Here is a 12521-nt window from a genome sequence, read left to right as displayed (position 1 = left end):
ACGTAATTTTGCATTAAAATATTCTGAATACAGTTTTGGGACAATTTACAGACGCGCTTATTTCATAACCTCAACGTTTTTGTTGACAAACCCATAGAGTAATACATACCCTATGGACAAACCTTAGACATTATTTCATATGAAAAATGTATGTAAAATATAAATTAATACTTTACTGTACGGTATGGTAAATTTAAGTTATCAATTAAAATAGATCGAACAAAACACGCTGTCGATTAAAATCAACCTGCTAGGATGAACTTCAACAAAAAGTTAAACAACTTAAATATTTTATACATCAGATAAATCGATACGACTCTTACCTATTACAGATGACCCACAAATTGAATTTTTGCCATAATTATAACGTCGGCTCGGCTGAATGGGGACGGGCAGATGTTTTACTCTCTTTAAATATTTAAAATAACCGGTGGTCGATCTATTTCTTCTTATATAATATTTATGCGACGTAAAGGATCGGTTCTCGATATTCAAAAAACTTTTTTCTATGCCGTGACGAACGCTCGTGTCATTGCATTGGATTTTGACATTCGGAGGGTGTAATTTTCAGACGTTAATATTACTTCGGAAATATTAATAATTATTTCCCAATACAACGAGGGTTCCGAAAAGTTTTTTCCTAGATGGTAATTTCATAAATCGTTGTTTACCTAAATATTAATTCATTTTCGATAAATACGATATTTGAACTTGTAACAATTTATTATAAATATTTTCAAATGATGTTTTTTAAATTTCTTCTATACTATTCGTAATATGCAGCCGGAAATACTTCAAAATTTAAAAGGAAAGAATTTCAAGTACATTTGTTTCAAATAAAAATAAAACAGTAAAATATCAACTGGTAACTTTAAATTTTTTTAAGAATAGAATTTCTCATTTTGGTTGATAATCGTTGGTGCTTATGCAACTTACAATATATTTGCATTCCTTATTCAAATTTATTATGTTAAAATAGAAAATAAATTACATAAAGGATGTACTAAGTTTTTCATTTTTCTCAGATCCCTAATGCAGAATTTTTTTTTACTTTTGGCCTATTTTGAACACAATTCATAACAGTTTTTAATAATTAGTAATTTACATAATTTGATAAATTCGCATCAAAATAGAATATACACTATATAATTTTAATTTTTTGAAATTAGTATTTAATAAATAAACCCTTAAGGATATTAATATATTATTTTCTTTGCCCTCTCAAACTTAACTGTGAGCTTTTGTGTAAGATGAGTGGAGAAATATAATTGCCAATATATGTAATATGGAAAATAAATTTCCTTTCATATTTTTCATAAGTGTTTATTATTTAATTCTAATCTTGATATTTTGTATTAAAGTAATCACTGTATTCACATTCTTGAATTATTTTATGATTTAAAAACATCGTATTTCCCAAAATATTTAATTTTGATCACACGTTTATTTAGTACATGTAGATAAGAGTCTATTAAATAATGTTTTATATATCTATAAGATTTGATAAAAAGAAAAGGAATTCCCCATACATCTTGAGAAGTAAATTTACTTGCGTTCTAAGTATTGATAATAAAATTGGAGGTATCTTGTTAAACAAACGTCTTGTTAACTTACTACTTTAATAGTATCGATGAAAACTTAGTGAATATAGCATTAAACAAACTAATTCCATCTAGGTATCTTTTAGTTCTGGTTGAGTACTAAGAGGAAGCATATTAGGAATAAAGTTAGAAATCAACATACCACACATCAATGCATATTAAATCTGTTTTAGACTAATCAGCAGACAAACCTTCAGAAATTTGAAACCCACTACAGCTGCTGGACGCTGCACAAGAGAGATTTCGAAAACTCTTGTGCGTGTGACAGCGGCTATTGTGGGAATTCTTATACGTCGATATAGAATACGTGACAACAAAATAAAACTCCAACCATAATTTCAAATAATTATTATTCTATAAAACACATAGGAAAAATAGAGGTAATTTATATTTTAGAGTAGAAACAGGAAATCGCACATTAATTATGGAATATATCACGGCTTTAATATTCAAGATAATTGTGAAAAGAGCGTCAAATGTTGCCAATCTTCGTTATGATAGTTCGATGGCCGAACTCGTCCTCAAACAGCAGCTTACACAGCACCGCCTTCAGTCTTATTCTGGCTGGGTCGAACTTGTCGTCGATCTGGAGACTCGCTCTGAGGAAAGGGACTGCATGTTCATAAGCATTCTAAGAGAAAATAATATGTACATCCGTTCCTGCTAAAACGACGAACAGACTTACCACTTTAATATAAATATCACCAACCCTAAAATGATTCCAGACGGCGTTGGAGTTCACGCTTAATGCCAGATTAGCGACATCCAACGCGTCTTTATGTAGACCTAAGCTATCAAAATAATATTTACATTATTATCTCATTAAATCAGTGTTTACAGCCTACTAGTACCAACTGTTCCAAATGTAGTATGAATACACACTCCAAGAAGATTGTTTACATAGTAATAAAATATAAAATACATAGTAGAGTGTAATAGTATATGTTGACCACAGGGAAATTACAAATATAATAACAGTACCAATATAATACAATACTAAGAAAAATTCTGGCAATTTTTGACAAAAAAAAAAAACAACCGTAATCATGCCCTAGCCTCCACATTCGCCAGACATAGAACGTGTGACCGCGCTGGTAACAGTGTAAGTGAAACAACATATAGATAAATAAATAAAATTATCTTTATCAAGCCTATAAATTAATTTTAAACAATTCTCAACAGATGATGTCACTAAGGCATCGGGTAGACTTGTAACCAACTTCATATTGATGCCTTACTTTTCAGTATCATTTGGTCGAAATGTGAACAAAAAATGCTTTCAGTTGTTAAAAATGTATGAATTTGATGAAATTGAAAGAAAAAGCTCCATCGATTTCAACATGTAACATGTATTTTTGACGTTTTAAAAATGATTTTAGCGCTGCAAACAAAGAGCATTCTGGGGAGTCAGAAAATTTTGAAGACGCGCATTTGAAGGCATAACTCGATGAGATCATCAATGGGAGTCGCTATCTAGATACAACAATGTTATTCTTCCTCACAATAACGCCCGACCATATGTTGCAAAACCGATGGACCTGTCTGAGTAGCTCTTCGCTTCTTATGAAGTTTTGCAAAAAAACGATTACCTCAAAAGATACACCGTTGTTTCGAGATGAAATTCGTAAATTACCTGTAAAATGGGAGAAGTCGCGGCTATCGACTGACAATATATTGAATAAAATACATTAAAACTAATAATTAAAAAAAAAACTAAAACTTATTTATAGGTACATCTAAAAAAAATGTAGTAAGAAAATAACGTAATAAGTAAAAACCAAGATCCAGACGGTTGCATGAAATAAACCATGATTTGTTGATGGTATTAAAAGTAGGAGGCCATGGAGAAATGTATAACTAATTAAGTGTGATAATACTAATTAAGTATAATATAACTAATTAAGTGTGATAGTTTTTAGATATAATATAATATAAAAATGAATTATGAATTATATTGATAACGTATGTATGAGTTGATGACGTATGTACAAAATAACTTTGAATAGACTATAGGTAAAATATTTGTATGAAAAATACAGCTTAAAGTTCACGTGAAACCTTTGGATAGTATCATCAAAGAAATGATATTACAAAGAAAAAAGGTTGAATATTTCAGAGAATAAGTACTATTTAACACAGACTATTTCATGTGAACCTTACAAACAGTACTTTATATAAAAAATTATTGCTTTTTGATAGTAACCTCACTTACTTCCATAACAAGTGACTCAGAAAGGACACAGGTATATCTAACTGAGAAAGAGGAACCTTGGTGATGGCACCTCTTAAACACACTATAGCCTGCTCCGTATTCCCATAAATAATCCAGTAAATCGCCGAAGCTGTTAATAATTCCCAGTTGGTCTCATCCTGCAATCAACACGTTAACGACAACTAACGCAAGAAGTAAAAAGATCTCACCACCGATAAAGCTTTGGCGATCTTAATACCCAACTCCCTAACGGTCAGCTTCTGATTGCCACTGATTAGTTGCAACAGCTCAGTCAACTCCTTATCCGGTACATCCGCCAACTTTAAATCCAGTACCTTCAAAGTGAGTTCATTTAAACCATATGGCATGTAGGGATTGAGAACTTGCATACATAAAGGCTTGAAATCCTTCGGGTTATCGATTACTTGGTTCTTTATAAACGGACTGATGCTAAAAAGGTACGGAGATATATCCATAGGTCTTATTTGGGGATGGTATTAATTAAACTCACTCCAAAGTGTTATCTTTCAATGAACTCCACAACTGGGAATACTGGAAGGGTGTTAGTAAATTAGAATATTGGCACACTTTGGTGGAGAGCTTGTAACTACCATATTTATCAACAATATGCAGTCTTTGTTCCTCAGTTGGACTCTCACTCACATCTAGTGATACTAAAATGTATTCAGGTTACTTTTCAAACTCTGAATGATGCTCAAATAATTAATGCAGGAGATATGGTCACGAAAATTATGAGAACAATGCAGCGAGACTTCAGTCTTTGTAAAAATAGGTAAGCAGAACTTTTGAATAAGTACTACGTAAATCTTTAGAAAGAACTTTTATAGAGGCGGTATTACGGAGGAAAATATTTCAGTAAGTACTACCTAATACAGGCTCTACTTCACATGAACCCTATCAACAGTCAATAGAAATAGTGAGCGAGGCATCAAACATTTTGTAAAATATGAGTAAACAAAGTGGAAAATGAGTAGGTTAACAAAGGTATTCGCAATATAATAAACAAATCTTGCCACATATTAAAAATGATTAGAAAGTTTCAAATAACTATTCTGTTTATCACATTTTAACTCAAGTTCAAGATAAATCCCAATATTTTAATACCTCAATTTTAATACTTGGTGAACTATGAATGGTTGCGGTTATGATCTGAAAGTCAACACATACTACCACAGCCACTATGTCACAAAAAGCGCAGTAATTTCAAAAAGTTGACAACTTCACGAAGTCCAAAATTAGCACACGAAAACATTAAAGTGGTTACTCACATCATAGGTGTAAACTGAACTACAGCAGAAATACAAACACCAGTCAAAGAAGAAATAAAAACCAGAAGAAGGTGCCAATATACTACAGCTATCTTATCACTTTGGAGTACAATCGACAGGATCAAGGACATAGATCCTTCCTATAAGAGGCAGCAGTACGTCATGGTTCAGTAATTATTAGCTGAATATATTCTCAATTAAGGTTCGACGAATCATGCCCATAATTAATTATAACTTAAAATCCAAAAATATCAAAACAGTTACCTCAAAAGAATTAATCAAGAAAATAGGACTAAACAAATAACAATAGAAGCGGAGAAATGTTAAAATAACTGTCTAGAAAAGTAATAATAAAGCTTCTTTTGAGACTAAAATGTGGAATCTTCGCAGTGAAGAAAGGCTGAAGTGATTAAGATGCCAAACCCTGGTACATATTTTTCTATTAACAATTGTCTCAAAACCTTCTGAAAAAAAATTAATAAACAACCAAATAAAACTTAACAACCCAATTTTGGAATATCCATTCTGGATTAAGACTTGAAAATTGGTCCATATAAAACAGGTCTATAGAATAACAGGTATGATGCCTTTTCTTTAGAAAAAATAAACTCTGAAGTTTTTCTAGATGCCTTTTGCCGCAAGCTTTGGGCAAAGTTTAGCACATACAGCTTGATAGATAAACTAACTAAAATTTTTAATTAATTAAAAGGTACTATAAAGGTTAAGGTCTGTTTACTATAAAAAAAAACAGAATTAATATTCTGCATTAAAATAAACGTAAGCAGAAGCTCTTCGTCACAGACAGCGTCTTCCATCTGCTCTATGCTACTGGCATACCTAAACTGGAGAGAATTATTAATAGCTACCTTTGCTGATGAGAGAGCACTTTTAACAGCGGATAAGAACCAAAAAGTAGCGGCAAGAAGCACCTTCATCAGGGATAAAATAATAACCTGGACCAAACAATGACGAATAAAACTAGATGGGCTCCAAACTATAAACTTCACCAACAAAATAAAAATTCGCCAGGTAACAGGAAACGAGTCTACATCACCATGAAAACAAAGAAGTTCTTCAGCTACCAGATGGATATGATAGCATCTAGAGATTGAAGCGATTCACGTGATAGCGACCTGGTAAAAATGATGTAATTGGGAAAACTGAATTACAATTTATCATTAGATGAACCATAGCATGGTTGTTCATGGTTGATCTAAAACCAGTTTTAATACTGAACCGAGTATAAAATATATACAATGTACACGCAGCCAATATTTCTTCTTGCACTACAATAATATTCTTTGAAAATAAGAACCACTTTTGAAAGTGATTCGAATCAAGTAACAATAAAAAACAGTTTTGTAATATATGCATACACTTTAAGTGATATAAAAAATTTTAATTAAATAGGAATCCACCAACCACAGAACTTTTTATCTACTCATAATAAACTTCTACATTTAATTTTTATTGGAGCGTCGACTCGATTTCACCTTCCATTATTAACTAGCTTTAAATTGGACTAATCAAAATAATCGGCGAGTCTACAATAAAATACATGTTACAGCTGTGAATGCCACATAATTTGATAGAAGTGATATGATCATAGTAAATACTTTGTTAGAAATAATGTTATGTAGATACTTACTGATATGAGGAAGAATGAAAAGTTAATGAGGGCGAGGAAGAGATGAGAATATTGTACAATGCTTGTATTTTATTGATAAACAAAAGGGAAAGAAGAGAGGCAGGTAAGTAAACGAAAAAGATAATAAAACTATTACCATAAAAATTTCCGACGTTTGAATACTCTTTTAGTGGATGTTCCGCCCCTAGAGACAAACCCATACGGACGCGATGACGTATATGCGGATAATGAAACACGTCCATTGTAGTCTGAAAATTCTCCAGCTTGGACCTTAGCTCTGCAATTAGATCGGAACTTTCCGCGGCCATCAAGGACGCCATGATTTGATGCCCTGCCAGCATAAACTCTATTAACGCAAACTCCTTAACCCTAACTAAATTCCAAAACACCTAAATTGGTAGATTCGAGTTTATCTAGGGACGCGTCCCGTTCTCCCTCCTTCCCCGCGTTCTCAAAACTCGTTTGGTCTTTCTTCTTGCACTGGAAGGTCTGGCCCGTCTCGCAGGTCAAGTCGTCCGGGTTGCAGTTCAGGTTCTCGATCGGTTGGTCGTCCGCGTACAGGGACAATTTCGGATCCGGCATCTGTTTCAGCACCCAGGCTTTGCTCGGTACCACACCGATCTTGATCCTGCACGCCCAGATTTTCAGCAGTTTCTCTGCCAGGCCGTCGTAGAATTCGGGCTCGACTCTGAGAGCGTTCTTCATGTAGTACATTGAGAGCAGAGAATTGTTGTTCTCGTAATGTAATAGAGCCAGTAGGAAATTAGTACTGGGTTCGATGTAATTTATCTTGAATGCTAAAGTGGCGTATTTCAGGGCTTGTTCCTGAAACAAAATACTATAATTAATGGAGGATGAGGTAAAAAAGCGACTGAAAAAGTTATCCGCGCTTTTTCTTTTAATTTCAACGAGACTCAATTTATAACACATGGCGTGAAAAGTCCCGGACCTAACACATAGAGGGTGCTAATTTTATGGCATTCACCGCTTTTTCAATTAGTACTAACCTTAAAAAGAAAGCTGTTAAAATTTCATGATATTCTAATCATACATTTCTGAGTTATTGTGCTGAGAGTGACACTATATATATTTCGAAAAGGAACGAGATAATGGATGCCCCCTTTTGCCTATAATTTCCGTTAGAGAGGTGATATTAAATAATATCCCTACTATCCTATGATACTAAATAATATCCCCTAAATAAGTCCCTACAATTTTATTGAAAATGTATTTTAGCGGGTTGCTACCGCGCTAAGTATTAGTGTGGATAATGTGAATAACATCGCTTATAAAATGAAGAAATAATACGTTATATTCACCCAAGAAAACCCGTCTACATACAAAGTGGGTGACGAATTTTTACCATCTTGATATTGGCTCTATTCGAGACCAAATATACGAAATGTATAAGGACAGTAAGTATATAAACTATTTTATCGATATAAACATAATTTAATAAAATTATTTTATAGAAAATTGGCTGTCTGGAAAATATACATAAGAGTTAGGGACATGCAGCTTTTTGATGGATGTAAGACATACTTTCATACACTCTTACAAAAAATATTAAGAACCACATTGGGTCAACTGGACGTACTGAAATTGTACAGAATAAGAATAAATTATGAAAGAAGAGAAATATAACTAGATATAATACAAAATAAAATAAATAAAAGTGGCGCCGGCTTCGTGGCGCAGTAGTTAAGGTTCGAATCTTTGTGGGGTATGAACGTACTTCATGTTTGTGATTATAATTGTAAATGTCTTTATAAGCAACAGTGGAAAATCCAAAAAAGAATAACCATCCCAGTCACGCCAGTAATCAAGCTGGGTAAGACCGGATCTCTTCTGGGATATTCTCCTAGTTGGTCACTGGCCGGTAGGTCGGCTTAATGCCAGAGACCGCGGTTCGAAGCCCACATTAAACCGTAAGTCCCTCCCAGATAAATCCTTGTAAAAGGAGACTTGAGTGTGGAAAACAAAAAGTAGAACAGGTTAACTAGTTTAAATACATTAATAAAAATAAATAGTTTCTTAGTTTAAAGAAATTATGAAATAGAAGAGATATATAAGTTAAGTAGGTATATTAAAAAGAAAATAATTATAAGTGGCCAGAGATAAATTGCACATATAATATATTTAAAATGCGAAAAAATCAAGATCGAGATAAGGATAAGAAAGGATGAAATAAGGTAGAAAGTTGAAGACATTAAGAACCAAAAAAAAAACAAATTACCTAGAAAGCGTCTTTAAAATGGTGATATTTCTCCATGGGGTGTTAGAGAAAATAGAAAGGGTGATGTTTTTGTCCATCATTTGCTCCTCATTCTAGTTTTCTACTTCCTTCGCGCTCTATTTCTACTCTCTTAGTACCTAATCCATAGCCATTATATAATTTTAATTTCAGCTCCATAACGCTGCTTCCTTCATTATACATTTATATACATTCGAAGTTTAAGAAGTTTTGTAAATTGTTCTCCACTACTTTCTCCGATTTTTCAACTAGTGTATGAATCCTGCAGTAAAAAGCTGGTCATCTATTGAAACTGCGAGGGAACTGCTGTACCAGGCCGTATGCCATTGGGTAAAACAAGTAACACAAGGGGTCACATCTGAAGAATATGTAGAGTGGAGGTTTCAATATATATATTTTTCTTATGTTGCAAAATCACTTGTTCGAGCTTCTGTTTCTACCATACCCATTTATTTTCATTGCGCCAGTTAAACTTACCAATAGCAATAGCAACCTCTAATAATGGTTTCGTTCAGATTAATTTTCTAATCGTACACCCTCGGCCATTTGCTACATACTCCGCTTCAGCGGTGGGAGGGAGGATAGGAGGATTCAGTTTTTTGGAGAATATGAGGTTAAATGTTGAAAAAAAGGATGTTTTCATTGGTTTTAAAGATAAACTTTTAAATAGTGTTGATCATTATTGAATAAAAGTTATTTCGAAGAAACTTTAAATACTTTAAGCGTTTAAATGTTAAAAACGTAGATTACTTTTTCAGCGACCTAATACTAAGAAATCTTACTTTAAATCCTAGTTGATACATCACCGAACTCAAAGAGGTAAGAACCACATCGGTTTGGTCCTTGGGAGCCATCTGGAATGCCATATCCAAACAATCGAGAGTCCTTCTAACATTTCCTCTAACACGCCAGTACAAACTGGCCAAAGTAGCCAAAATCCATTTGGGTGCTGTTTTCTGAAAAATCAAAACCAAGTAATGATATTTTAAAGTTGTCGGAACATTGAGTGCTAACTTTGGCCATTGCACTAATAATCCTTTGTCCGATTTCATGCTCATCGGCCTTCCCGTCATTCACATATTTCAGCAATTCCTTCTTGAGATAATCGCTCTTCTCGAATTCAATGTCCAAGATATTCTTGTCGCTCGCAGGGACGAATTTCTCTCCGCTGACATCTTGTCCCTCGCAAATCGGAGGATACCACGGAAGATCGTGCTGGGAACCCTCAGGTAAGTCGAGGAAATCCGACAGTGACTGCTTTAATCTGAAGATGAGATAGTTAGAAAGGCGTCTAATTAATCAGAGGTATTACTGACTGGTATCCTTTGTTCTCTGGCGCTAAAAACACGGGTAAGTTAAAATTTTCGTTCTCATCCAAAGGCAAATTCCATTTTAAACAATCTTCTTTTTTAGGCCACCCGGTGACGTCGAAATATTGATTGTCTGAAATAAAGGACCGTTTGATTCTCATAAGAATCTAGTAGCCACAATTAAAAAAGTACCGTCACTTGTTTTTTTATGCCTTAAATAAAATTAAAGTAGTAACATTTGAATACCTTTAGTAGACATTGTGATTGGAAATTTAGGAAACACCGCGTCATTTTTCTCGGCATCGAACCCATCGATATTGTGAAGATTTAACCGGCCCTTCAGGTTTAACTTATGCTTTTCGTTCTCGACCATCTGATACAGACTTTGCAAGTTCAAGCTTCCCAAGTCCGGCGACTGGTCGTCGAAATCACATGATATGATCGGTTTTCCGCCATTCGGTTTTTTCACGTTGCATCTCTGCACTTTCTTGGGAGTGTCCAGAACCAGCGGTTGCATGGTGTCGTAATATAAATCAAACGAAGTCGCGTGCTCCCACATCAGGCGCTCTTGCAGACGAAGCCACTGTTGTTGCATGCTGTGGTAGTCATGTAAATCAGACAAAATGCTTTGGAGATCGCTGCAACATCTTTATTTATATACACACGTCGTATAAGAACCGGTACTCTTACTTATGAAATGAGATGAGGGCCCGTTCTAATTTGTGATGGCACAACACGGCATGTCTATTATTTGTAGCTTCCTTGTGATTCGGTTCAAACTCCAAAACTATTTCATAAAATTCTACAGACTTGTTGAAGTCCATCAGTGCCGCATGTATATTACCCATGGCAAGATAGTGATTATATTCCTTTGGTGCTAACTGAATGGCGCTATTCAATATCTGAATAGCTTCTTTGGAGTGGCGTGACTGATGCAAAATGCCAGCCAAATTATGTAACGGAATATCTTGAAAGTTCCTACAAGTCAAAACAACCCTTAGTACCGTCATCATGATCTCCACTAGTTCGGTGTTGTGTTGTACTTACCCTGTGACAAATTGAATTGCCAGCTTTAAACAGTCTATTGCTCTGTCACCCTCTCCTTTAATTCTCCAATAGAATGAAGCTAAATTATAATGAACCCAAGATGTAGAATTTTCACGTAAAGCGGATACTATATAATTTCCAAAATGATCCAGGGACTTCACCGGTACAAAAGACTTCTTCAATGCCTCCTCGGGTTTAATAACTATATTTGTTTTGTTAACTAAAGTTTCAAATTTTTTTATGTCTGTAAAGTTCATACACAGTGGCAAAACACTCTTTGTACAATTATCAGTATCGATATCTGGGGCTGAATTATCTTCTTCAGGGATTGTTATCGAAATACCTCTCTCTGATCCATTAGTTGCTATATTGTTATACAAATCCAAATCTGAAAACCATGTATCAGCAGCAAGGCAGTCAGCATCCTCTGAAGTAACTTTAAGTCCGATGTTTGAATTCTCCTTAATGTCGATTAACTTTTTCTGGATGGTCAATCTCCGGTTATTCATTTCCTCGTAGAGATTAGTTATGTCATTATGTCGAGTTTCTTGATCCAATAAAGCCAAAAGGTCATAAGGTTTTCTCAGATCAAATGGAGATTCAAGCTGTAACAAAAATTGAATGTGATTATTATGATTATTACAGTAATTATAGTGTGTAGGTATAAAATATTTATTATAATATGCAATTTTACATTATATATATAAATGATTTCTGAGTATTTTTTATTTGTATACAAAATTATAACCTAAAAGAAAGCGAATAAATATTGTTTTTCTTACGTAAGCCTCTATTTTTCCAGTTTGAGTGACGATCCAGTGATTAACAGCGGTTAGACGCGCAAAACCATTGAAGAGAATATAAAAAAATATTACAATTTGCATTATTTACGACATAAAATATCTCACAACATCGGAACAACTTGTCATAACTTGGGATATAAATCAATATTAGTAAACAATTTTTTAGTCGATAGGCAACCCAATATAAATTTCAACCCTTTGAATACTTTTAAGGGTTGTTTTTTTTATTTACAGTTAAACTAAAATGTTGAAAACTTTTTGAGTAATACAAGTAAAATATTGTAGCTTAATGAATAATATGATTGCTTTATGGATAACTGTTCTGTTTGTATTGTTAATATTTCTAAAGCAAGATGA

At 33.8% G+C, this 12521-nt stretch overlaps 1 protein-coding gene across 2 annotated transcripts; it reads right to left on the bottom strand.

Moving 5' to 3' along the window:
* Nucleotides 1–1934: 1934 nt before the first annotated feature.
* LOC143204962 (tetratricopeptide repeat protein 17) lies at nucleotides 1935–12313 on the bottom strand. Of its 2 annotated transcripts, none has more exons than XM_076417917.1 (14): nucleotides 12144–12313; nucleotides 11362–11966; nucleotides 11005–11292; nucleotides 10561–10952; nucleotides 10321–10447; nucleotides 10019–10268; nucleotides 9787–9960; nucleotides 7140–7575; nucleotides 6887–7081; nucleotides 4325–4487; nucleotides 4023–4263; nucleotides 3814–3971; nucleotides 2287–2392; nucleotides 1935–2232 (listed from the first exon to the last, which is right to left on the bottom strand). In XM_076417917.1, the coding sequence occupies exons 1-14, from the start codon at nucleotides 12243–12245 to the stop codon at nucleotides 2074–2076; spliced, it is 3396 nt and encodes a 1131-aa protein (XP_076274032.1). In that variant the 5' UTR covers nucleotides 12246–12313; the 3' UTR covers nucleotides 1935–2073. The 2 variants fall into 2 exon arrangements, with proteins under 2 accessions (XP_076274032.1, XP_076274033.1); XM_076417918.1 differs by having other exon boundaries at nucleotides 4026–4263.
* Nucleotides 12314–12521: the final 208 nt, after the last annotated feature.

The sequence above is a fragment of the Rhynchophorus ferrugineus genome, unplaced genomic scaffold, assembly GCF_030347505.1.
Source record: "Rhynchophorus ferrugineus isolate W39M unplaced genomic scaffold, kcgeb_rfMv2 rfM11, whole genome shotgun sequence".
NCBI lineage: Eukaryota > Metazoa > Arthropoda > Insecta > Coleoptera > Curculionidae > Rhynchophorus > Rhynchophorus ferrugineus.
Note: the sequence above shows the minus strand (reverse complement) of the source record. Positions and strands in the feature narration are given on the sequence as shown.

Coding starts and splice junctions, on each gene's coding strand:
- LOC143204962 (XM_076417917.1), bottom strand. CDS start 12,245: ATGCAAATTGTAATATTTTTTTATATTCTCTTCAATGGTTTTGCGCGT. Junction 11,293..11,361: donor GCAATTCAATTTGTCACAGG/GTAAGTACAACA, acceptor TTTGACTTGTAG/GAACTTTCAAGATATTCCGT. Junction 10,269..10,320: donor CCAGAGAACAAAGGATACCA/GTCAGTAATACC, acceptor TCTCATCTTCAG/ATTAAAGCAGTCACTGTCGG.